Raw genomic sequence first — 27,479 nt, forward strand, 5'->3', positions numbered from 1 at the left:
TCTCATAGCCTTCTCCTGCTTTGTGGGCATCATTTATTTTAATTTTCAGAGTGCTAGGCAGTTGCTTAGAGGAGCCCATGGCTGCTGATTATTGGGACAAGATTTAAGGAGTCAGGGAATTTATAAAGCTTTGAAATTTGCATCACCTGGCCATTCCTAACAATGACTGTGAACAAGCCATAGTCCTAACAAGTTAATTAAGGTCTGAGACCATGGTAAAGGTTATCTGAGAACTCAAATCTCTTGGGGTGCCCAAACTTTTACATGGTGCTCCTTTCCTTTTTTTAACTCTAAAATTGTACAAAACAAAAATAATACACTAATCTTGCTTCAAATGTTGAAAAGATTGTTTCATCTTTAACTTTATGACTTTTGGAGATTAGTTCATCTTCTAATCACTTAACTATTCACAGTAACAGAAATTTTGACCAGGGGTGCCCAAACTTTTGCATCACACTGTAAAAGAAAGCACCCTGTAGTCTTTTATTCAAGAAGCCATTCTTACTGAACAGGCTATTAAATTTTACTAGCAAGGGAAAATCTACAGATGCTGGAAATTCAAGCAACACACACCAAAATGCTGGAGAAACTCAGCAAGCCAAGCAGCATTGATGGAAAAGAGTACAGTCAATGTTTTAGGCCAAGATCCTTCATCAGGACTGGAGAGAAAAATGAAGAGTATGTTTAAAAGGTGAGGGGGGGAGAGAAAAACACAAGGTGATAGGTGAAACTGGGAGGGGGAGGGGTAAAGAGCTGGGAATTTGATTGGTGAAAGAGATACAAGGCTGGAGAAGGGGGAATCTAACAGGAGAAGGCGGAAGGTCATGGAAGAAAGAAAAAGGGGAGGGGGCGCAAGGAGCACCAGAGGGAGCTAATGGGCTTGGAAGGAGATAAGGTGAGAGGGGAAAAGGGGATGGGGAATGGTGAAGGAGGAACATTGCCAGAAGTTTGAGAAATTGATGTTCATGCCATCAGGTTGGAGGCGACCCAGACAGCATATAAGGTGTTGCTCCTCCAACCTGAGTGTGGCCTCATCGCGACAGTAGAGGAGCCCATGGGTTGACGTATTGGAATGGGAATGGGAAGTGGAATTTAAATGGGTGGCCACTGGGAGATCCTGTTTCTTCTGGCAGACTCCTTTATTCAGCACAGGAGGTTATTTAGTCCATCAGGTCTATGTAGGCTATCAGCAGAGCAACTCCATTGGCCTAATTTCCATTTCCTGTGTGTCCTTGTAATTTATTTCTCACATTCTCATGAAATGTCCTTTAGTTCTTTTAGTAGTCTCCAATGCTAATGATTCATACACACCTAACCTAACAGCGCATGTCAGGGATGTGGAGGGAAACTGTAGCACAAGGAAGAAACCCAAAGCATCAATGGACAAGTACAAACTCAATACAAACATCACCCACGATCAGAATCAAACCCAAGTCGCTAGGGATACAGGACAGCTGCACTTAGATGTGCGGTGTGTCCACTGACCAGTGATGTGTATTTGGTGTAATTGCTGTATGTCCATACATGTCAGAAAGAATTAAAGAAAGAGAGAAGCCATTTGGCCCCTTGTGCTTATGCTGCCATTCAATGGGATCATGGCTGAAACTTTTACTTCAGTAGGACATTCCTGAATCGCCTTCATGCCAGGGGTTCCCAACCTTTTCTATGCCATGGAGCGATACCATTAAGCAAGACATCTGTGAACATCAGGTTGGGAGCTCATTCTTTATATACCATTGATTCCTTGGGCAGTAACAAGAACCGGAAATAATTTTAGTTGAAGATCCAGCACTAGGAACAAAAGGTTGACTGAACTTTCCCATTTTATGCCATCTTGTTTGCAACTCTTTTATCTGTAGACTCTTGACCAAGAAGCACATTTATTCAGGTCCCCAGCTTTAGGAAGGTAAACTAAACAGCTTCACGAATGGCAAGTTTCAGAAAGATACAGTTGGACAGATAATGATTTAATTACTTTGTTATTGAAATGTACATTTGACAAATGGCTTGATAAATAAAATGAAATAAAGTAAGTTCTGTTCCTGACTTGCCAATCTTTAATTGCTACAGGCCGTGATGAACTGATTCTCTCAAATGTACACCTATGCCATTGGCTGCTTTTCAGTACAGTTCTTTAAGCTGACAGCAGTAGCTATTCAACAAATAAACCTGTCTTATAGACAAAACTATTTTATATGAGGGTGGGGCACTTTGCATAAGTAGCATGTTGCTGAATATCTCTAGTGATATTATTTTCCAGAGGCTTACAAATCGTTATTTTATTGGTTCATTTACACCTTTGTGTGATGCACCTTGGTCCGGTCTTTTTACAGTCTGTTTACAGTGACATTATTACTATTGTTTGGGTTCAGTGGTTAAAATAAATAGACTTCAAATTAATGTCATATAATTGTGTTAATTGTTCATTTAAATGTAAGTATTTTAACTAATGATGTTATGCTTGAGAAGGAAAGATGAGCAGTGAAGCCCCTCTTTGCCTGAGTGAGAATGAAATTGGAAAACCAACACTAAATAAAATACAAGGTGGAACAGAAGGGGGATTTGGAGTAAGTTCATGGCTGATCCTTTACTTCAGCACCACTTTCCAACATTGAACTCAGATTCCTTGATGTGTGTGTGAAGTTACCGCCAGGTACCCTGTTTTTCTCCCATTTTCTGAAGGCGTGCAGTGGCAGGTTAATTGGCCATTATAAGCTCCCTAGAGTGTGTAAATTAGTGATAGAATGAGGGTGAGGTGATGAGAAAGTGGGGAGAATAAAATCAAATGAGTTTTTGAGTAGTGTAAATGGGTGTGTAGCAATCATGGATCTGTTCTCTGTCAGCATTGTATTCTGTGTTACGTGTTTATTATGGGAACTAGCCACATGAGTAGGGGACATGGTAAAAGCAAAGGGAATGAGTTACGTATTCATGCCTTGTTCGTAGCAGTTTGGGGCTGGAGACAGATGAACATCGTATCTTTTGCTGATCGCTCAATTACACTCAACTTACACTTGGGTATGCTTAAGTTTCATTGTTTCAAGATTTTTTTTCTAATTTCTAATAAGGGGTCAATCACCTATTTTTGACTTTGAAACAATCATTACTGGAGCTGAGGGTGCGTTATGCCAGTGTAACAAATCCGTGGGGTTGCTGGCAGCGCAATTGTTTTGGTTAGAATTGATTGCTACGGGGGTCATCTTGAACTCACTAGCTCAGAGCCAGTATCCATGCTGTACGACATCAAAACTCTCTATCATACAGAACGACTACTCCAGTTTCTACAGCTTCTCCAATTTTCCATTTCTGATGCTCCACAATTGACTGTATGTTCTGAAATATCTATACACTAGCCTCTGCACTTCCCTGAAATATATGGTTTGATGTTGGATTTTACTCAAATCCTGTTAAGTACCTCTGCCTGTTTTACAATGTTAAAAGTTCTATATAAACACAAGCTGTTGCTCTTTACTCACTCAAGCCAATGGAAGACAGATTCGATTTATTACATCCATTTCACACTTTGCAGTACCAGGTTATCAGTCAACCGTGGTGTATTTTAAACCATGACAACATATATCCAGTAAATATTTATATTCTTGGTAATTCTCCACAGCAGTGGTTTTCAACACTTTTCTGCTGTGGCTGACTCATGATTTACACTTACCTCTATGGCCCCCATTCTCCACAGTCTCCATTAGCTATTCAAGTTTTCTTGCTCCACTGTACTAATTATTCTGATATACAGTCAATATTTATCTTGTAACAGGTTATTGGTCTTATATATTAAATATAATGGGACAGATGTACATGAAAAATAAAATTATTCAAACCTCTATATAGGATACTTTATTTATAATATATATAATATTCTTCCAACCCCGTGGGTGACCCGATACCTCACAGATTTCACTGATTGAAGTGTCATGGGTGACTGAAACATCAAGACTAGAGCATCGAGACAGCAGGCTAATCACCAGGAACTGTTGGAGGCAGGCCTCCCAACTCGAGCAATCCCCTCTCTCTCTTTTGTGAGAACCTGCTGGTCCTCGAGATGGGGGTTGGGCTGGGGGCGGGGAGTTTGGAGAAACGATGTGTAAGATTGTAACATCAGAACAGCAAGTTGCTGGTCTCCACTCTTGCTGTCATTGCAGCAACTCCTCTCTCCCTGAACGGAGAGACAGAGCCTGTCTGAGATACCGAAGTGCTAGTTTCTGAACTGTAGTTTTGATGGACTCTGGATCAGGGTCTCCTTGGGGAGATTTCTGCTCTTTCATGGTGGGGGGATCGATGGTTCCGCTGGCAGGAGTGGCGGGGAGGCTTTGGGGCTTTGTTGTTTCTAACATTCTATGGGGTTCTTGTCTTGTGGATGTCTGTGAAGAGTACAAATTTCAGGTTGTATACTGTATACATGAGTTAAATTGAGTTGAATTGACTTTACTTCTTACATTCTTCACATACAGGAGGAGTAAAACTCTACGTTTCATCTCTGTCTGAATGTGCAATGTGCAAATTATAGTAATTTGTAATAAATGATATGTACAATAAGATATACAACAGAACAGTCAATTTAGCTTTGAAATACAATTGTGTCAGCATGAATTAACCAGTCTAATGGCCTGGTGGAAACTGTCCTGGAGCCTGTTGGTCCTGGCTTTAAAGCTGCGGTACCATTTCCCAGATGGTAGCAGCTGGAACAGTTTGTGGTTGAGGTGACTCGGGTTTCCCAATGATCCTTCGGGCCCTTTTTACACACTTGTCTTTGTAAATGTTCTGAATAGTGGGAAGTTCACATCTACAGAAGCACTGGGCTGTCCGTACCACTCCCTGCAGAGCCTTGTGATTGAGGGAAGTACAGTTCCCATTCCAGGCAGTAGATACAGCTAGTGAGGATGCTCTCAATTGCACCTCTGTAGAAAGTCCTTTGGATTTGGGGTCTCATGCTGAACTTCAACTGTCTGAGGTGAAAAAGGCGCTGTTGTGCTTTTTTCACCACGCAGCTGGTATGTACAGACCAAGTAAGCTCCTCGGTGATGTGTATACCGAGGAACTTAAAGCTGTTCATCCTCTCAACCCCAGATTCATTGCTGTCAATAGGGGTGACCCTGTCTCCATTCCTCCTGTAATCCACAACCAGCTCCTTTGTTTTTGCGACATTGAGGGAGAGGTTGTTTTCTTGACAGAACTGTGTCAGGGTGATGATCTATTCTCTGTAGGCTGCCTTGTTATTATTGGAGATAAAGCCAATCAATGTAGTATTATCTGCAAATTTAATTAGTAGATTGAAGCTGTGGGTGGTGACACAGTCCTGGGTATAAAGGAGAGGACTTAGGACACATCCCTGAAGGGTTCCCCTGTTGAGGGTCAGAGGGGCATAGGTGAGAGAGCCCACTCTTACCACCTGCTGGCGACCTGACAGGAAGTTTAGGATCCAGCTGCACAAGGCAGAGTGAAGGCGAGGTCTGTGAGCTTCTTGTCAAGCCGGAGGAAATTATAGTGTTGAATGCTGAACTGCTGTCCAAGAACAGCATTCTCACATAAGCATTCTTCTTCTCTGGATGTGTAAGGACTGTGTGTAGAGCTGTGGATATTGCGTTATCTGTCAATCGGTTGTGTCAGTAGGCGAATTGCTGGGGGTGCAGTGTGGGTGGTAGCATGTTGCAGATGTAGACTGTGACCAGACTCTCAAAGCATTTGCTTATTATTCTCTGATATTAAATGAATCAGCAACAAAAAGCACTTAACATTGTTACTTTGGGTACTTAGTGACTTCTTTGAGGCTGATGCAAACTAGTGGGTTTTAAATTATTTGGTCGCAACTTGGTTAAAGATAATTGAAAATTACCTCTTTTTGCAACATCAAGATGGTTACAAGCTTCTGACAGCAGATGAGGAGTTTGACTAAAACCACATTCGCACTCCAACCCCTCCCCTCCCCCCCACACACAGGCTAAACTGTTTTGCTGCCTCATTTGCATCATCAAGCATATTTTCTCATTCGTTTAGTTCATGGTTCCAAATAAATTACATATATTCATTTCTTTCTCATTTATATATTGTAGTAATATTTTAGTAAAACAGTAAACTTATCATGGCTCATTCAGAAACTCCTGTGGCCCCCAGTTTCATGTTTTTTACATGTGGCCCCTGTGAAATCTGGCATGGACACCTGGAGGACCATATAGCTCACCTCACATTGAGAACCACTGCTCTACATTCCCAGTGGCAGCATGAAAGGGTTGCTATTTACCAGGACGAAAGCCATGTCACAACTTGCTCAACCATCTGAGGGATACTAAGAGTTAGGGATTACTATTAGCAAAGAAAATGGACTTCAATAATAAATATTAAGCAAGAGAAAATGTAATTCTAAATGAAAATACTGCAAAATAATTTAGGATGAGCAAAGTGATTTGAAAATATAATGAAAATTCTGTGCTGTCATTTGTGAATAAGCAGCATTCCCCATAGAGTCCAACAGCACAGCTCAATTTTGCTGAGAATCTCTGACATTTGTGAGGAAATCAGCACTCAGCTTCAGCTGCTGGATCTTTGGAATACTGAAAGAGAAGAAACTCTGCTTCCCTTGCCAATGAGATTTTGAGATGTCCCAGTCTGAAATCGTTATGCTCTTCTCTTGAATGGGTTTACCAGTCACACTGCTAGATGAGAGACATTCTGTTTCACACTTTCACTCCTATCAATACACACTCCGCTTTTCATGGCATCATTCCATACAACTACAGGCAATTAACAGTTCATTTTGCCTTCCCTTCCCACTGTCAAGGGCCCCATTACAAGATCCAGGTGAAGTTCCAGTAGTGTACTGAATTCATTCCTCACAATGTAGCCTCCTGTACAATAGGAAAACAGATTATGACTGGACGCCTGTCTTGCATCCAGACTGTAAGTATGACCCTGAGCGTCCAGTTGGTTGTCACTTCAGCTCCCCACCCTTCTCCCATTCTGATGTTTTTGCCCTTGTCTCCAAGGCCATTCCAAAAAAGTTCAGCAAAAACAGAAATTAAAACTAAAAACTTCAGATGCTGGAATTCTGAAAGAAAAACAGAAAATGAAGATCGTTGACCCGAGACACAAAATCTTTTTCTCTTTCCACAGAAGATAACTGACCTGCTGAGTATGTTCAATATTTTTTGTATTTTTAAATTAAAGCTCAACAGGTCTTTTCACTGGATTAGATTCAACACTGTATTCAACAATTAATTCAAGGCTTTTTTATTTTACATTTTCAATATTTGTGGTTGGCCCCCACCCCCTTTTCTGGCAATTAAAGATTTGATTAATCTTCTCTCATTCACACTTCTTCCTGAACCATCCTTTGTTATTCAGTACGGTTTCACTGCCCTATCGCAGGATTTCAATTTTCTCTCTGTCTTTTCCCTTTCTGTGCATATTATAACTTTTCCACGTCTGATGAAAGGTTATTTACATGAGATAATAACTCTTCCACAGATGCTGTCTGTCCTGCTAATTGGTTATGACATTTTTGTTTTAGTTTTTAGATCTCTATCACCTACCTATATTTTGCTTTTAAAATTTGAGTTTCCCCCTCCACTGTTTTTAATCAAGCTCAGTTGCAATAATCCGTTAAGAATCTTTGTATTACAGGTAAGACCACAGTATTTATGCTATTAGCCATTTCATAAAGATGACATAAATATAGAAGAATTCAGCAGGAAAGGCAGCATCTTTGAAAAGAGAAATGGTTAATCTTTCATGGTGAAAAAACTTTCAAATTCCCAGAATCTGCAGTTAAAAAAAATCATAACACTGAACTAAGTGCCAAAAAGTGACCCCACTAAGAATGCATGAAATTGGAATATTGACATAAAATTTACACTTCTGATCATGCTCTGCTGGGCTCACAAAGCAACTATTTTAATGCTAAAGTTTTATCAAAGATTTCCCCCAGCATATGGACCAGCAATCCCAATTTTATAAACCTTTGTGGGTTTTTATAAGGCCCTTTCCATGAGGTAAATGTCATATAATATTCCTTATGGTGATGTCAATGGTAATTTAAATGCTAAGGGGAATAATATAATTGAAGATTATACATTACCTCTTTTGTGTGGGTATGAAATGACACTGACATATCAAGCAGAAGTTTCCTGTGCTCCACCCTTCGAACAAAATCCTGAATCCGGACCTCTAAGTGTCGTGCAGCTTTGTAGATCTCTTCAGGATCACATTCTCCAGTCTGAGCCAGCTGCTCGGCTGCCTCCAGCAATTTATCAGCATTAGTGTATGTGTTCTAGTTGAAAATGAGAAGAAAATTAAAACAGCTTTGAGTTTTTGGAAATTGTAGCTGTTTACCCTCTCTGCAATAACCCCAGCAGAAATCTATTGAACCCTAAACAAATTTTGTTCACCATTCTCTTCCGGAAAAAAAAGCAAAAGAAATATCTGGAAGATTGGCAAAAACAAAATAAACTGTCAGCAACAGATACCACAGGAGTAATTAATCTTATGATTGTAACAGTCCTCCAAAACACTAGAATATCATCTACACTAATATGAAAGTACAAGCTTATCTATGAAATCCTTGCAATCTTCATTCACATTGGTTAATTCTTTCAGCATTTTCCTTGCATTCTGTCTTTAACACAAAATATTTGCCTAAACAAGTACACAGAGTTCTGGATCCACCAGATAATGTTACTTCATTTGATATTGTTTCCAATTTTGGATGAAAATAAATATATCAGTAAAATATATAAGCACAACACTAGCATAAATCATTTTCCAAAAACTATTTAACTCAGTCCTTCTTTCTTTGTTTTTAAATACTTTACCCAGCATTTTTAAAAAGTTAGTGTTTTTTTCATTTTTTAAGAATTTAAATAAATTATAATAATGAAATGTAAGAACATCATCTTGCATACTGAGACATATACAGTAAGCACCATATGCTTTGATGCTAGATTAGATTGTTTAAAAATTCGTTGTGTGTAACACATATTTTGGGAACAGTCCATGAGGGTCCTCATGTTCCAGACCCTACATTTAATATTGAGAAACAGAAGTTGACTGTGTGTGACTTCCCTCAACATGAGGAAGTTGTTCCATACCAGCTGAAACATGGTAGACTTCTAAGATGAGTGCATTGGGTTCAAGTACTTCATGTAGAAAAGCTTTAATTCACAATTCCTATCGACAATGTTGTGTATAGCCTTTGCTCCACATAATGATCACCATTAAGCACCTTTATGAACTACCTTCATGAATTGGCACTGGTGGAAAAAACTGAAGGAAAAGAAGTTTCTGTTGGAGTCCAAAGAATCTTACCCATCCTAGGGTAAGAGACACCATAATGGTGAAAATGTTCCTCAATCTTGAAGCTACAGGGTACAGGCTCAGTGAGTATATATGCCACAGTCACTATGAGGGATTACTTTAGAGAGATATGGAGGCAGCGTCAGTCGCTCACTGCAGCAATAGTTACTCTTAAATCCACACAAATTAAAGTAAAAATCAATGTAGAACAGGAAGACTTAGCATGCAAAACACACAGGCGATGAAAGCTGTGGCATTATTATTGTGGTCTAAGAAGGAAAATGGCAGTTCAAACATAAACTGTCTTGACAGATGTCTAGAAATGTATAACTAAGTACGTGAATTGTTCAAATTTTTATATGGAGACGTTGGAAGTGCATCTCACAGCCTTGTTGAGTTAGAAGACAGTACAGAGAATGCCGTAAGAACAAAAGATAAGGGAGTCAGCTCTGGCAAGTATTGAGCATTCATAGTTCCATAGAAATCAAAGTTATTTGCAGTAGATCAGAAGTAAGAAGAATACTGTAACCCTATAAACATGGCATAGGCGAAACAGTGAGAGATTATATTGTTCTCCCGAAAGACCTTGCAAGTGAGAATCATAGAGGTGTAGAGTAGAGAATGGGGCCCTTCAGCCTAACTTGTCCACCCCAAATATGATGCTTATCTATACTAATCCCATTTGCCCATCTCACCCTACTCAAATGCTTTAAATTCCATACCATTATCTACTTCTACTGCTTCCTCTGGCAATTCGTTTCACATGGTCAAAACCTTCTGCATGAAAAACCTGCCCTTCAGATCTGGTGTACTGACCTCTACCTTGCCGAGGGACAGCGTCAACTCACGGATACCTCCTCTTATTTACCCCTTGATCATGACCCCACTAAGGGGCACCAGGCCGTTGTCTCTCACACCATCACCAGCTTTATCTGCTCAGGGGATCTCCCATCCAGGGCTACCAACCTTATAGTTCCCACACCCTGCACTTCCTGTTTCTACCTCCTACCCAAGATCCACAAACCTGCCTGTCCAGGTAGACCCATTGTCTCAGCTTGCTCCTGCCCCACCGAACACATTTCTGCATACCTCAACACTGTTTTATCCCCCCTTGTTCAATCCCTTCCTACCTATGTTCGTGACACTTCTCATGCTCTGAAATTTTTGGATAATTTTAAGTTCCCTGACCCCCAACACTTTATTTTCACCATGGGTGTTCAGTCCCGATATACTTCCATCCCCCACCAGGGAAGTCTCAAAGCTCTCCGCTTCTTTTTCGATTCCAGACCTAACCAGTTCCCCTCTACCACCACTCTGCTCCGTCTAGCGGAATTGGTCCTTACTCTTAATAATTTCTCCTTTGGCTCCTCCCACTTCCTCCAAACTAATGGTGTAGCCATGGGCACCTGTACGGGTCCCAGCTATGCCTGCCTTTTTGTTGGCTTTGTGGAACAATCCATGTTCCAAGCCTATACTGGTATCCGTCCCCCATTTTTCCTTCGCTACATCGACGACTGCATTGGCGCTGCTTCCTGCATGCATGCTGAGCTCGTTGACTTCATTATCTTTGCCTCCAACTTTCACCCTGCCCTCAAATTTACCCGGTCCATTTCTGACACCTCCCTCCCCTTTCTGGATCTTCCTGTCTCTATCTCTGGAGACAGCTTATCTACTGATGTCTACTACAAGCCTACGGACTCTCACAGCTACCTGGACTATTTCTCTTCTCACCATGTCTCTTGCAAAAATGCCATCCCCTTCTCGCAATTCCTCCGTCTCCGCCGCATCTGCTCTCAGGATGAGGCTTTTCTTTCCAGGACAAGGGAGATGTCCTCCTTTTTTAAAGAAAGGGGCATCCCTTCCTCCACTATCAACTCCGCTCTCAAACGCACCTCTCCCATTTCATGCACATCTTCTCTCACCCTATCCTCCAGCCAGCCCACTAGGAATAGGGTTCCCCTTGTCCTCACCTACCACCCCACCAGCCTCCGGGTCCAACATATAATTCTCCCTAACTTTCGCCACCTCCAACGGGATCCCACCACTAAGCACATCTTTCCCTCCCCTCCGTCTCTGCTTTCCTCAGCGATCGCTCCCTACACGACTCCCTTGTCCATTCGTCCCCCCCCCCCCCATCCCTTCCCACTGATCTCCCTCCCGGCACTTATCCTTGTAAGCGGAACAAGTGCTACACATGCCCTTACACCTCCTCCCTCACCACCATTCAGGGCCCCAGACAGTCCTTCCAGGTGAGGCGACACTTCACCTGTGAGTTGGCTGGGGTGATATACTGCGTCTGGTGCTCTCGATGTGGCCTTCTATATATTGTCGAGACCCGACGCAGGCTGGGAGACCGTTTTGCTGAACACCTACGCTCTGTCCGCCAGAGAAAGCAGGATCTCCCAGTGGCCAGACATTTTAATTCCACGTCCCATTTCCATTCTGATATGTCTATCCACGGCCTCCTCTACTGTCAAGATGAAGCCACACTCAGGTTGGAGGAACAACACCTTATATTCCGTCTGGGTAGCCTCCAACCTGATGTCATGAACATTGACTTCTCTAACTTCCGTTAATGCCCCACCTCCCCTTCATACCCCATCCCTTATTTATTTATTTATTTTTTCTCTTTTTTTTTTTCTCCCTCTGTCTCTTTCACTATACTCCTTGCCCATCCTTTGGGATTCCCCCCTCCCCCTTTCTTTCTTCCTAGGCCTCCTGTCCCATGATCCTCTCACATCCCTTTTGCCAATCAACTGTCCAGCTCTTGGCTCCATCCCTCCCCCTCCTGTCTTCTCCTATCATTTTGGATCTCCCCCTCCCCCTCCCCCTCCCACTTTCAAATCTCTTACTACCTCTTCTTTCAGTTAGTCCTGACGAAGAGTCTCGGCCTGAAACGTCAACTGTACCTCTTCCTAGAGATGCTGCCTGGCCTGCTGCGTTCACCAGCAACTTTTATGTGTGTTGCTTCAGATCTCCATTAAATTTCTTCCCTCTCACCTTAAACCTGTGATTTCTGGTTCTAGACTTCCTCTACACTGGGAAAGAACTACCTGCCTCATCTGTGCCTCTCATGATTTTAAATCTTTGTAAAAAGTAATTTCTTAGCCTCCTATGTTCCATTAAGAATAAACTTAACCTATCCAATGACTCCTTATAAGCAAAGACCACCATAACATCCTGGTGAATCTATCCTGCACTCTTTCTAATGCTCAACATCCTTCCTATAGTGAGACAACTGGAACTGTACATGATGCTCCAAGTGTGACCTGACCAATGTTTCGTACAGCTGAAAAGTTGTATCTCATCTCTGATGCTCAATGCCTTGGCATACAAAGACAAGTACGCCAAATACCTTCTGCACTACACTATCCACCTGAATTTGCACCCCAAAGTCCCTCTGTCCATCAAAACTCCTGAAATCATTGGCATTTATTCTATATATCCCGTTGGTATTTGAGATCCCACAGTTATTACAGATATGATGTATTTGTGGATTACACATTAAGAGTATGAGGACCCAGTCTAACTTGTAAGCACAACGTGCCTCACATTCAATTTGGGTTGTAGGATTGTGTCTTCCATGAAGGTGACAGCCAACAATGCCAGGAAATCCTGTTTTTGCCAGTCAATGTTAAATCAACTCCCAAACCTTCATCATGTGATCAGCGGGAATTTGTAGCCACTCCCAGTCCTGAACAATGGTAAGTTATTGGCGGTACAATTTGACACAACTGAGGGTTTTTCCACTGTAGAAAAACTGACCGACATCAATCTGGTTCATCACCTCCCCTTAGTAAGACAATCAGGAGAAGTTTGTGTAAGGTATGTTGGCTTGGGTCTTGGAAAAAAGCAAGGCTATTTCCACTATTCCTTGAAGAGCCTATTGAAAGAAGACCTTCAGAAACTAGAAAGAAATGGGAGTTTTGATCACAGTAACTAATTATGATTGGGTACCTCCAATAGTACTAAAAGCAGATAAACAGTAGATTGTGAGGTGACCACAAATTAATTTTAAGTCAGACATTCGGCAGTGAAGAAAATTATTGACCAACCTCTCAGGACTTACATACACATTTGTCAGGATCCTGGTTTCTTACATAGTTTACATAGTATGCTTATGTACAGCTGGATGTAGATAGGAACAGTTAAAACAACTGGAACCCCTGCACTAAATTGCCCTGTGGAGTCAAATGGTCATTTAAGAATTTCCACATCACAATAAACAACATCTTGAGGGTACAGATTCTCTTCTTAATGTAGCAGGTAGTGCAAAAGATAATGTAGATATTTTGTGAAAAGTGCTAAAGCGACTCCACCATCACAAAGTGAATCAGAAACGGTTAAGTTCATTTTCATATCATCAGATGTTGCATTTCTTGGTCTAAAGATAGATATTAATGAGTTGAAACCTGTTAAAGATAATATTAATAGTATTCTAAAAGCCGAATGTTGAGAGAATTTCACAGAATTTTGCTCCTTTATAGGAACTATTCAATAATATTCCATACTCTTGTTTTATTTTATGATGATACTAACATCATTGCACCAACTTTGTTAACGAGAATGAGAATTGACCTGTGTATTATGAGCCAACATAAGCACAGTCTGATGCAGCTTGAGAGAAGCTCTACCTGTTCAGGATGAACCGAGGACAAGCCTCAAAGTAGCATACAATGTTTCCGGTTATAGTGTACATGTTATTATCAACTATATTATGGATGATGGCCACAAACAGCCCATTGTGAAACATATACAACATGAGAAGGAAGTGCCAGCAGTTATCTCTGGTGTGAAAATAATTTTATCAGTTCCGGCTGGGTAGACCTCTTGTTCTTGGTCCCAATTACAAAACATTATTGAGAATTCTACATTCTGAAGCTAAAATTCTGCAATGGCAAATTCCAAAATGCCAAGGTGGACATATGGTATAATTCAACAAAGTAAATGTGTTGTTGATATTCTCTTCAGGTTACTATGTAAATTTAATTAATGGCTACTTTGAGTTAAAAGTCATTAACTTGAAATGTTAATCATAAAGGCACATATACTATTTGCTTTCCTAATTGCTGTTTCTGTATTTTAGCTTTTTTATTTTATATATTAGTTATATTGCTTTTTTTGAATTCCCTTATTGGAAATTCCAAGTGTTTCAACATATTTAATAGAATTTCACCTTTAAAAAATATTGTTTTCCATTCATCCCACCTAATTGAATGATCTCATATTTCCCCACATGATACTGAATTTACCACCTTTCTAAGTATTTACCCCAGTCTATATTCCTTTCATTGAGTCACTTTCTCAAAACGTAATATCCATCCACAATGAGTCTGCAGAAGACTAAGTGAAGTCAAGGAAAATTTCATTTTGTGCTCCTGATGAGATTGTTAACATTCTTTCTGAACAGCACCTGGGATCTGAAGACAATGGTGCTCACAATGGCTTTTGTCACTGCACTTTCCTTAACAATTATAAGACTCTACACATAATTGGAAATACTTAGTCTGGGAACACAGATATATGGTTAGGATAGAGAATGTTATTTCCACTGCATGAGTTTAAAAGCATCACAGGTCTTATGAGTCGAATGGTATGTTGTGGAGGCAACTGAGCCATCGGTGACTGTCAGTCTGAGCACTGGGGACTGATCAATTTGCATGAGGCAGTGTGGGGTTGGCAGTTTATCTGGGAAATTCACGGCTGCAGATTGAGCAGCAATAGCTTAAGAGTGGTGGGAGGCTGCGATAGGTTAAGGGGGAATAGAATTTAAGAAGGATGAAGATGTGTGAATAGGAGGAATATTGACACTTTCCCAACCCTACCCCAATAAGCCTGTCTGCTGATGAGGCTACTGTTATCAGCCACACTGCTCTCTGGCATTGCCTATTGCTGAGAGAACGACGTTCAATTCAGAATGTGGCGACTCAGGTTTGATGAGTGCACAAAGGCTTTGGGGGGAGTTTGGGAGTGAGTTTAGCGTAAATGTGAAGCAAAGGGACACAAAAAGTGGGTTGTGGAGATATTCGATATAGGGAAGTAGGAAGGACCTAAATAAGGAGGATGCAAAAGAATGTTAGAAGAGTGCAAGACAGCTGGAAAAGAATATGTGATGGGAAGGGGTCACCAAAAGGGAGTAGATTCAGGAATGGGAAGAATTGGAAGATGAAAGGGATCATGGGAGGATGGATAGAAGGAAAACTTACTCAAAGGCAACTTCCTATCCTTGATAATAAGTTCTGGGCTGCCACATGCCATTACAAGTATTGGTGACTGTTGGAATGACCATCTCTGTTATCGCCATTAGCTTGGACCCAAAATAATGGAGCAAGAGAAATGTTGTCACAAGAAAATCAGTATTAAAGCTCGCATCAACCCCGTAAAATCAGCTGTCGTGAGACAGAACCAGACAGACAATTTGACAATTCACCTCGGAGAACCCATAGTATCTGAACAGTCCTCATGTCTACCATGATTAGCAACTAGGCAGAAACTCTTGGCTTCTCTTCTAGAAAACCCCAGTGCAAGTTTTATGAGCATGACCAGGTGCTGGCCTGATGAGATAAATATTTATGGAACACTTTGCTGGAACAAGTCAAGGATAGTGGGCCAGTAGGCAAAACAAATGTCCAACTGGTGGAGGAAGTGGAGTCTGTCATTTTTAGAATTAATTCTTTCTGGATTAATATAGTTAACAATGGACATAATGAAGTCTCTGCTGATAATCTGCAAATCTGAGATCATTAACCAATAAGAAGTTACATGTGGAATGCCCTTTGATTAGGAAGAATCATCATTGGCTTATTTGAGAAGTATAAATTGGTGTCCGTGAACAGGAGTCATCTGAGCCTAGCGTCTCACATGAACTGGCTATAATGGTTCTTCTTAACAAAAAGCAAAGATTTTGAGATGTGCCTCCAAGTACCTCAAAACCTCATCCTTAATAACAGACTGCAACACCTTCCCACCATTGAACTCAGGCAAACTGACCTGTAATTTCCTTTCTTCTGCCTCCCTCCCTTCTTAAAGAGTGGGGTGATATTTGCAATTTTTCAGTCTTCTGGAACCATTCCAGAATCTAGTGATTCTTGAGAGATCATTGCTAATACCTCCATAATCCCTTCAGCTACTTCTTTCAGAACCCTGTGTGTAGTCCATCTGTCTAAGTGACTTATCTAACTTCAGCCTTTTCAGCTTCCCAAGTACCTTCTCTTTTATAATAGCAACTACACTCACTTCTGCCCACTGGCACTTTTGTATTTCTGGCATTCTGTTTGTATCTTCCACAGTGAAGAGTAACGGAAAATACTTATTAAGTCTGTCTCCATTTCTTTATCCCCCTTTACTAAATCTCCAGTGTCATTTTACAGCGGTCCGATATCTACTGCACTCTCATCTCTTTTACTCTTTATATATCCCACAAAACTTTCTGTATCCTCTTTTATTTATTGGCTAGCTTACCTTCATATTTCATTGATTCTCTCTTTATGGCTTTTTTGTTGCATTCTGTTGGTTTTTAAAAGCTTCCCAGTCCTCCACCTTCCCATGAACTTTTGCTAAATATATGTCCTCTCTGTTACTTTTATGCTGTCTTTGACTTCTACTGTTAGCCCCTGTTGCCTAATTTCCCCTTTAGAATACTTCTTCATCTATCCTGTACTTTTCAAATTGCTCGCAGAAACTCTGGCCAATGCTGCTTTTTTTCTGTCAGCCCTGCTGGTGTCCCCTTCCAAGCAACTTTGGCCAGCTACTCTCTCAGGCCTCTGTAATTCCCTTTACTCCACTGTAATACTGATACACCTGACTTTAGCTTCTCCCTCTCAAACTGCAGGGTGAATTCTATCATATGATAATCACTACCTCCCAAGGGTTCCTTTGCCTTCAGCTCCCTAATCAAATCTGGGTCATTACATAACACCCAATCCAGAATTGCCGTTTCCCCAGAGGGCTCAACCACAAGCTGCTCTAAAAAGCCAACTCGTAGGCATTCTCCAAATTCCCTCTCTTGAGATCCAGCACCAACCTGATTTTTCCAATCTTCCTGTATATTCAAATCCCCTGACTATCCCGTGACTATCGAAACCGCCCTTTTTTTGTGCCTTTTCTATCTCCCATTGCAATTTGTAGCCCACATCCTGGCTAAGGTTTGAAGACCTATATATAATACTCATCAGAGTCTTTTTTAAGGATTTCCAGCATCTGCAGACTTTCTCATGTTTGGGGTCTTTTTAACCCTTGCAGAGTCTGAACTCTACCTATAAGTATTCTACATCTTCTGATCTGATGTCACCTCTTTCTAAGGTGAGTTGTTATACTTTGGTAGATCAACTGCAAGGAGACAGTACACTGTTAATGGCAAGACCCATAGCGGAGTTGATGAGCAGAGGGATCTTGGGGTTGAAGTTTGTGGCTCCCTGAAACATAGGTTGGTAGGTTGGTAAAGAAGACATGTCTTTTACTAATCAAGGAATTGAGTGTATGACTAAGTATAGCTCCATCACCATATACAAGTTTGCTCATAACACCACTGTTATGGGCCATATCACAGGTGGTAATGAATCAGCATACAGGAGTGAGATTGAAAATTTGGCAGAGTGGTATAATAACAACAACCTCTCATTCAATGTCAATAAGACAAAGGAACTGATTGTGGACTTCAGGAGTAGGAAACCAGAGGTCCATGAGCTAGTACGCATCAGAGGAAGAGAGGTGAAGAGGGTCAGTAACTTTAAATTCCTGGGTGTCATCGCAGAGGACCTGTCCTGGATCCATTATGTAAATATAATTGCAAAGAAAACACAACAGCAACTCTTCTTCCTCAGGAATCCGCAGAGATTCGGCATGTCATCAAAAACCTTGGCAAACGTCTATAGATGTGTGGTGCAAAGTATACTGACTGGCAGCTTTACAGCCTGGTATAGAAACACCAACGCCTTTGAGTGGAAAGTCTTACAAAATGGTAGTGCATTCAGCCCAGTCCGTCACAGGTAAAACCCTCCCAACCACCGAGCACATCCACATGAAACATTGTCATAGAAAAGCATCATCCATCATCAGAGATCCTCACCACCCAGGTCGTGCTCTTTTCTCATTGCTGCCATCAGGAAGAAGGTACAAGTGCCTCAGGACTAGCACCACCAGGTTCAAATACAGTTACTACCCCTCAACAGTCAGGTTCTTGAACAAAAGGGATAACTACACTCATTGAGGGACTCTTTTATCTTGTTATTTCATGCTCATTATTTATTGCTATTTATTTATTTATGTTTGCATTTGCACATTGATCCTGTTTACAATGACTGTTCTATAGATTTGTTAAGTGTGCCCACAGGAAAAAGGATCTCAGGATTGTATGTGCTGACATGTATGTACTCTGATAATACATTTTATTCTGAACTTTGAACTTTGAGTTCAAGAATTGGGAAGTTATGTTGCAGCTTTATAAAGCTCTAGCTAGGTCACATCTGGAATACTGCATTCAGTTCTGCTTGACCCATTACAGGAAATATCTGGAGGTTTTGAAAAGGTTGCAGAATACATTTATCAGGATTATAGGGCATGTGCTATAAAGAGAGCTTGGGCACATTTGTGTTGTTTTCAGAATCAGAATCAGATTTACTATCACTGGCACATGTCATGAAATTTGTGAAAATTTCTCTGGAGTAGTGGAGGCTGGGGGTGGTGAGATTTGATAGGGGTGTATAAGGTTATGAGAGACATTGATTATGATTATGAGAGACAAGGTTATGAGAGAGATAGAGTAGATAGCCAATAACATTTCACAAAGGTTAGTACCAGAGGGCAAGCGTTTAAAGTTAGAGACAGGCAAATTTCATGAATACATTTGCAGGACAATAGAGGTTTTCAAGAGGCTCTTAGATAGGCATATAAATGTGCAGGAAGTGAAAGGATATGAGCATTGTGCAGGCTGAAGGGCTTAGTCTTGCTTGGGGTTTGATTATCAATTTCATTAGTCCTATACAACATTGTGGGCCAAAGGGCCTGTTCCTGTATTGTACTGTTCTATATTCTCGAACTGAAGTACAACAGTGCTGAACTGATTGGGGAAAGGAATAATAAAGCAGATTTCTGGAAGCAGGACAGTGAGAACTCAGTGGACTAATGAGCGAGAATTGCAGGAGGAACAACTATCGCAAGGAAGACCGCCTGTCTGGAGCAGAGAGAAGGATCAATCATTTGGCCAACAGGAGATCCTCTATTATAGCATTGTGAGAGAAAGTTTGGATAAGTATTGGTTCCAAAGGAGGAACAGAATACATGAATTATCCCAGTTGATACACTGAAGTTGCTAGTTTGAATTAATTGGGATTAGTGTAGTCATCTATTTAACCTAAGTTAGTTGACCAAGGTTATGGTCAACAAGAGACCAGGAGCATTTCAGGATCAGAAATTCCACCTTGACTCTGGATCCTGTGGGGACAGGTCTAGGAGAAAACTCCTCACTTAAACAGATGATGAAGGAAAATATTGCAAGTGGTCCAGCAACTTGTTGATAATCATGACGTATACATGTTCTTCAGTACTGTCAATGCCTGATCCAGCCCAAACATCCAACGGGCCACCTTGCTCAGAACAATGAACAGACACAAACATCATGACTGAGGCAGTCAGCAGCTGTTGGAAGAGACACGTCAGAGAACTCCTCAATTACAACTTCGTCCTTGAGTGCCTTTGACTTATTTTCATAGGAAATTATCTGGTTGAACCAAACCATCACTCAGCACCAACAATTTGAAAAGGCCTTTTACAAACTAAGAGGGCCTTAAGAGCAATTGGTAGCTCTGTTGTAGTTGTAAGTTACAATCACAAATTCAAAATCTCATATTCCATTTCTGAGAAGAGGAGAACTTATTAGGGCAGGCAGTCACAAGCTGTTATATGGATTATCCCCCCCCCCCCCACAAGGAGGTGGTTACTAAGAACAGACTGGTATCAAGCAAGGCTGCGTCATCTCTGAATTGGGACCTTTAACATGTAGTAATATTCTCACGGTAAACCTGGCCAAGTAATAAAGATTTAACACTACAATATGACATGAAATAGTCTTCAGACCTGGGCTACTTCTTCAAAATCATCATGCCTCTTCTGAAGAGCACGTGCTCTATGAAGTGACTTTCCAACCCCAGTGTGCTTGCTAAGAAATGCTTCTCCATGGTTTTCAATCCAGTCCAAAACCTAAAAATAAAAAAAAAGTGATGGTACGTTAGCAGGGAAACCAACAGAAGCAAACCTTTGAAATACATAATGTTAAGAGTAAAATTCTGCAAGTATTTTATTGTAATTTGGTCAGAGGAAATTTTTGAATCTAGTCAACAATTCAATAGCTAACTGGGGATACATGCTGATTTGTGATAAATACTTATATGAAACACCACTATTGAGAATTGTTAAAAATAAATTGATATGATTTAAATCCAAGGAACTTCAATAGCTATAGTTAATATACAGAAGGAAGTAAAGCAAAAATTGATGCTCAATCCTCAGAGGATTAAAACTATCTTTTGGTTATATTTTCCGATTTTCTTTGTCATTTGTGCATATCTCTTAGGTAAATATTTGTTTATTAAATCATGATACTGTTTCCATTGGCCAATGATCCAGGTAAAATATTAGCCCACATTTTTCTGACTACTCATCTTCCATGTTTCCCTCTCCACATCGAGAAGGTCAGTCTGGTTGGTGTAGATGATTCTAGTGCCAATCAGTAAGGTCCTAAGTGGTGGTAGGGTCTTTAACAACATACTAAATCATAAAGATGGATCAGAGTCATCTCTACTCATGAAACTCCACAGTAAGATGATAACAAGCTGGAACAGCAGGCTGTCTGGGCCCTTGAGGATGCTCCGCCACTCAACAGATTCATAGCTGATCTGATATTCCTCAGATCCACTTTCCTGCTTTTTCTGTATAATCCTTGATTCCCTCACTGATTAGATGTTTCTGCATTTCAGCCTTAAATATGCCTGAAGACTCTTCCCCCACATCTCCCTGAGACAGGGAGTCCTCCAGGCTCACAGCCCTCTTTCAGAAGAGATTCTTCATTTCAGACTTAAATGAGTTTTTTCCATATTCTGAGAAAGATACTCTTCAGTTCTCCAGTGATGTTATCATACTTAGATCCTCCCCAGTTGTACTCAATGTTAATTGAACATCTGCAGTGTCTTCTACCATAAAGAAGTGTGCAAAATATTTATTTAAATCCTCTGATATCTCCTTTGCTGTTTCCTTGTTTCCCATAACTCATTCCCCAAGGGGGCAATGTTCATTTGGACCTCTCCCTTCATATACTTAAATACATCCGTTCAGTCCTTTTTCATGTACTTTGTTACTTTGACTTCATCGCTTTTTTAACCTTTTTTGTTTCCTTTTGTTGAATTCTAATGTTATCCCAGTTATCAGGTCTACCACTAAAATCTGCCCCCTCAGAAGTTTTCCCTTTCAGTCTGATACTCTCTGTTAACTTACGTCACCCCGGAAAAACACACTTTGAGAACTGCTATCTGTTACAACCGTTTTCGTTTTGCAGTGATTCTGAATCAAGAACAATGACAAATGAATCCTGTAAAAATATGAATTTGTAGTAATAAAAGATAAAAAAAATGACACAATAGATAAAATGTTAAAGTCATCAAATCTTTTTTTCGTTAAAGCTGCTTTATTCTTACAGGATTAACCAACCAAGCAGTGGAGACCTCAGCAAGTTCTACCCTGACATTTGACTCAATCTGAAGTTCAATGACAGAATGACAGAGAGAAAATGGCATGCAAAACCCTTCTCACTGCCCATGCATGGGGCTCCTTATGCTGACATTTTTGTTGAGAAATAAAGGCAGTTCTGAGTGGAATTGCATGCAAAACCGGTCAAAATCTGAGTCATTTTAGCTAAGATGCTTTTTTAAATTGCTTCATATATTGATTTTATTCTATGATTCATTAGCATTCATTTTGAAGTCAAAAGAAAACCAATTGTAAAGACACTAATTGCAAACATATGGTTCATTAAGGAAGTAAATAAATAAATCTAAATGTTACTATAGTTTTAGATCATACAAATTCATTTGTAGAAAACATTAGTTTTACCTATAATGCTAACATTATTCCTATGGTAGGTTTTTGATCAGATGTTTCTAAATCTTTTCTTCAATTATTACGCATACTGTCCATCTCAGGGAATTCTTTTCAAAGTTCCATTTGAGTAAATCTCAACAATTATTTAAAATCAGTTAAACATTCAAAAAGATGATTGATTTACACTTCAAAATATTAGCTTCATAAAATTGATGAATGTCTGTCCAGTGCTAAAGTTGTCAATCAGCCTCATATCTGAACACATGACACAGCATTTTAGTATTTGAATTGAATATTTTGGTTTATTCTATAATTGACTGATGGCAGATTATTTGGATAGCAGTTACCAGACCTTGTCAGGTTGAGTCAGAACATGATTTGTTTGAGTGTGGCTAGCTTTTAGCTAAAAAATAACTTCAAAAGGCCAAAACTAAGAAAAAGCTGAGGTATTTCTTGCTAAAGTTCACATTGGAAAAGGAAGGTGGTAGAAAGGAGTGAAAGGTAGTAGAACACAAGTAATAAGTTCGAAGTTCAAAGTACATTTATTTATCAAAGTACATATGCAGTATACAACCCTGAAGTTTGTCTTCCCCACAGACAGCCATGAAACAAGAACCATGCAACCAACCTACCCAAAGAAAAACATCAAACTGCCATGCAAAAAATGATATAATAGCATGAAAATAGAAAAAAAATCAACATATTTTGAATTATCCAATAAATATTTGTCATTAGAGATTTTAAACAATCGAAATACAGAGGAATGGTAATTATGAGCAGCCTAATAAATGAGGATCCTGCAAAGAACTTTGTCCTTACTCAACAGCCCTTGAGAAGGTGGTGTTAATCACCTTCTTGAACCTCACATGAAAGTTCATGAAGTCTGCTATTGGCATGGAAGTATCAGATTTAGATATCACAAGAATAAGGGAATAGTGATATATTTCAGGAAATCTACTCTCTCCTACCGCACTGTCACCTGTGTTCTGTCCTTCTGGTGGGACTAGACGTGCATGGAGATTGTGATTAAAGAGTCTGGTATGTTGGCATAAGATCGATCACTCTACTGTAGTCCTTATTGTAATAATTTCATTCATGAAGGATGAGAGGCAACTGCAGCACAAGTTTTCCAGATGGAGTGGCCATTTAAGTGGCAGAGCGGACTCGATGGGTCAAATGGCCTAATTCTGTTCCTATATCTTATGGTCTTATGGTTTTATGCATGGGTGATTGGCTGCTCCGCAGTAAGCATACAGTTGTTTCTCCAGTGACACTCCTGCTCTTGGGGGAGCATAGGGTGATCTAACTGTATGGGTTCTGGAGGGATTGATTGATGATGAGGGTCCTGCAGCCTGAAATGGTTCTGGGAACAGAAGCGGGGCTCTGGTTCGTATTCCATACGACGCTTGACAATACGGAGAGCCAGAGTGATGAGGCTTCCAAGGACGGTGGGTCTCTGCCAGGTAGACAGCTTGTCTTTCCGAGGGGTCATGATGGTCATAGGTCAGTAGTGCTTCTACGTTCCAGCTGCACTCTGCCACGAGGTTCCTGAATTCCACGGTGTAATCCAGTACTGTACCGAGTGTGAGTCTTGATGCAGGCAAAGTGTTCAGTCTGTTGCCCCCCTTCCACTTCCTGGATGACCAAACACTCAGCGGTGAAATCTTCATATCGGTTGCAGATAGGGACTTATTGTCCCAGTTACTGGCAGCCCACGTCAGAGCTCACCCAGTCAAGAGAGAGATGACAAAGGCAATCTTGACTCGGTCCATAAAATACAGAGATGGCTGGAGTTCAAAGTGCAAGACACACTGGGACAGGACGCTGTATTCAGGCAAAAGAATTGGGGTCTCCGAGGGAGGAAGTTGACTGGTGCAGAGTTACTGGATTGAGATGGAGAGGAACGAGCAGATGGTCAATGGTTCCCAGCTGCTTCTCGATCACGTGCATATGTCAATGGATGACTTCCTTCAGGCAAGCAAACTCTGCTGGTTCAATCGCTGGTTTACTCCTCCTGTCAGGAAATGTAGAGGGGCTTGACCCAAAAGCAGAGCTGCCGAGACGATTCAGCTTTAATAATAAACTACAAAAGTAACAAGCCACGAAGGGCCCAAAACAAGAGGGAGCCAATATGAAATACCGTGCCAACAAGGCAACTGGAGGCTCAGACTAACTGCTTGAAGCTGGCTGGTTTGTATGAGGGAACTGTGGATGAGAGCTGGGTTTAAATAGGTGATGAGTTAGAAATGAGTGGCAGGTGACTCTATGGAGACTGAGAAGACCTGACCTAGTCATTCTGTGCAATTGATGTCCATAAGCATTGACAGAATGATGATTACATAATCTGCTTTTATGATAATTTTAGCTTGAAGAACATAGAAAATGAAAATAACGCAGGAGCAGAACTGGATCCTTTACAACCTTGAACTAATGATCCAGCTTAATATTTGGGGTACCGCCTTTTATTTTTAATAATTTTTTCCATAAAATTCTGTAGATCTCTGATTTAAAATTAACAATTCAAGCCAAATCTATCTCTGTTTGTAGATGTGAGTTTGAAATTTCTCTCTTTTCTGTCTAGGTGCACTTCTAATTTCATTCCTAAAAGTCCTGGCTCAGATTTTTATATAATAACTCTTTGGTTCTGGATTCTACAAACATAGATGATAGAACAATACCACACAAGAAGTTCCTCTGTCCTGATGTCAGTTTAAACAAATCCCATTTGTGTACACTTGGCCCACGGCCTTCCTCCCTATCTGTGTGCCTGCCTAAATTCCTTTTAAATATGCTGTCATAAATAGTAGAACTATTTACTATATTTTCTCTCAGTTCCAGATGATCAAGAAGTTATTAAGGAGAGAGAAAAGAGAATATGAGAATAATGCTGTGAGCAATCTAAGAGCAGCTTGTAAGAGCTGTTATAGAAGGAAAGACCACTGAAAATAAAACACATCCCTTGTTAATTTAGAATTGACAAACAGAAATGCCTGGGAAATTGAACATTTTTTTGCGTCTGTCTTCACAGAATTGCTTGAAAAATTATTCGGAATAGCGGAGAACAATAGTTTTCAAGTGAATGAGAAGTTGAAAAAATTCAACATAAGCAACAAAATATCAGAGAAATTAAAGGAACAGAGTGTTAATAAATTACCCAGTCCTAATTGGCTGCAACCTAGGATTCTGAAAGAGATGGTTTTGAAGATAATAGAAGCATTGGACATTACCCTCTCAACTTCCACAGATTTTTTTTTATTGAGATACAGAGTGGAATAGGCCCTTCCAGTCCTTTGAGCTGTGCCACTGAGCAATCCCACTATCTAGTCCTAGCCTAATCATGGGTCAATTTACAATGACCAGTTAACCTACCAAGCCTGGAAAAAGCTCAAAACTATTATGATGAACATGGTAACAGATCATACGAAGGATAACAATAGAACTAGGCAGAGTTAACCAGTAGTTATGAAAAAGGAAATCATGTTGATAAATCTGTTACTTTTTTTTGAGATTATAACTAGCAGAATAGATAAGGAGGTACCAGGGGATGAAATATAATTGGATTCTTCTCAAGACTTTCAATAAGGAACCACACTTGAGGTCACTGAACAAATCTGACCATATGTGATCATAATGTTATGTGGATTTAGGATTGGTTACCAAAGAGAAAGCAGAGAGTGCAATTAAGTCCCTTGAGACTCAGATGAAACTAAATATTTTCACTCAGTGGTGAAATTGTGGAATTCTTTACCCAACATACTCAATCAAGAAAGTATTTAAAATAGATATTGATTGATTTTTGGATACTAAACGAATGATGGAATATAGGATGTGTTCTGGGACCCCATGTGTTGGCCTTCATTAATTGGGAACTGAATTCAAGAGCCGTGAGGTAATGTTGCAGCTCTGTAAAACTCTGGTTAAACCACACTTGTTGTATTGTGTTCAGCTCTCACCTCATATAGGAAGGATATGGAAGCTTTAAAGAGGAGATTTACCAGGATGGATTAGAGACATTGTCTTATGAGGAAGGACTGAGTGAAGTAACGGAGACTGTGTGGTAACTTGATAGAGGTACTGTATATTAGATGATAACAGGCATTGATAGAGTGGAAAATCAGTGCCTTTTTTCTAGGGCAGCTTTAAATAATACAAAAGTCATAATTTTAAGGTGATTGGAGGGAAGTATTGTGGTATGTCAGGGAAGGTTTTTTTTACACAGAGAGTGGTGCGTGCACAGAACACAATGCCAGGGGTGGTGCTGGAGGCAGACACATTACGACATATAAGAGACTCTTAGAGAGGCATATGGATGAAAGAACAATATGGAAGGGAAGCGTTAGATTTAGCTTGGAGTAGGTTAAGATGTTGACACAACATCATTGGCTAGTCACTCTTACAGAAGGATTAAAGTATGATTCTCGACGGCACAACGTTTGCCCCTTTAGAGACTAGCAATTCACAGGACTATCCGATCTGACCTGTTGCTGAGATCCACCTCCTCTTTCATCGATTCCATTCCTGTTAAACTGTTACACACCCAAACTCCTCCTTGCCCCTCTATAATTACTGACACTTTAAATTATTACTTTGCCATCTTGAAACTATCTTTCCTCTCCAAGTGATTGCACATGTTGTTACTTACCAAATCTGTCCTTATTTTTGCCACAACTTTGTGCTTAAATACTTCCAAATGTGTTTCCATTCCACTAATATAAAGGAATAAATAACAACTTTTGTTACTATGATCTTGGTTCACTATCACTCCATATCACTCCAAACAATCATGTTTCCTGACATCACTATAGACTTTGACATTAATCAACAACATGACTTATTGCAAATACCCCTCTCTACTATATAGTTCTGAAGCAATGGGGTCACTTAATTAGTGTTTTTCCCACCATTGCTTTTCCTGGTGTCTTCACCATTCTTAACTCTTTGTATCTTCATGGCATCTTCCTCTTTCCATATGGCGCCTTTTGATTTAATTCAGATTTTTTTATTGCCTTTCTAAACAACATTTGCCTTTCTGAACAATTTGCAGCCTCATTATTGTCAGACAGTCTGATATCTACTCATTGATGAACTTCCAT

At 40.2% G+C, this 27,479-nt stretch overlaps 1 protein-coding gene across 1 annotated transcript in view; it reads right to left on the reverse strand.

The window, feature by feature from the left end:
• kalrna (kalirin RhoGEF kinase a) overlaps nucleotides 1-27,479 on the reverse strand; it is a 734,185-nt gene that overhangs the window by 343,874 nt on the left and 362,832 nt on the right. The window contains exons 10-11 of the mRNA XM_072261937.1: nucleotides 20,371-20,493; nucleotides 8,084-8,275 (exon numbers count right to left, since the gene is read on the reverse strand). Of these exons, the coding sequence (XP_072118038.1) occupies nucleotides 8,084-8,275; nucleotides 20,371-20,493 (315 nt within the window). The remainder of the gene's footprint in view (nucleotides 1-8,083; nucleotides 8,276-20,370; nucleotides 20,494-27,479) is intronic.

This window comes from Mobula birostris, chromosome 6, assembly GCF_030028105.1.
Source record: "Mobula birostris isolate sMobBir1 chromosome 6, sMobBir1.hap1, whole genome shotgun sequence".
In the NCBI taxonomy this organism is placed as follows: Eukaryota; Metazoa; Chordata; class Chondrichthyes; order Myliobatiformes; family Myliobatidae; genus Mobula; species Mobula birostris.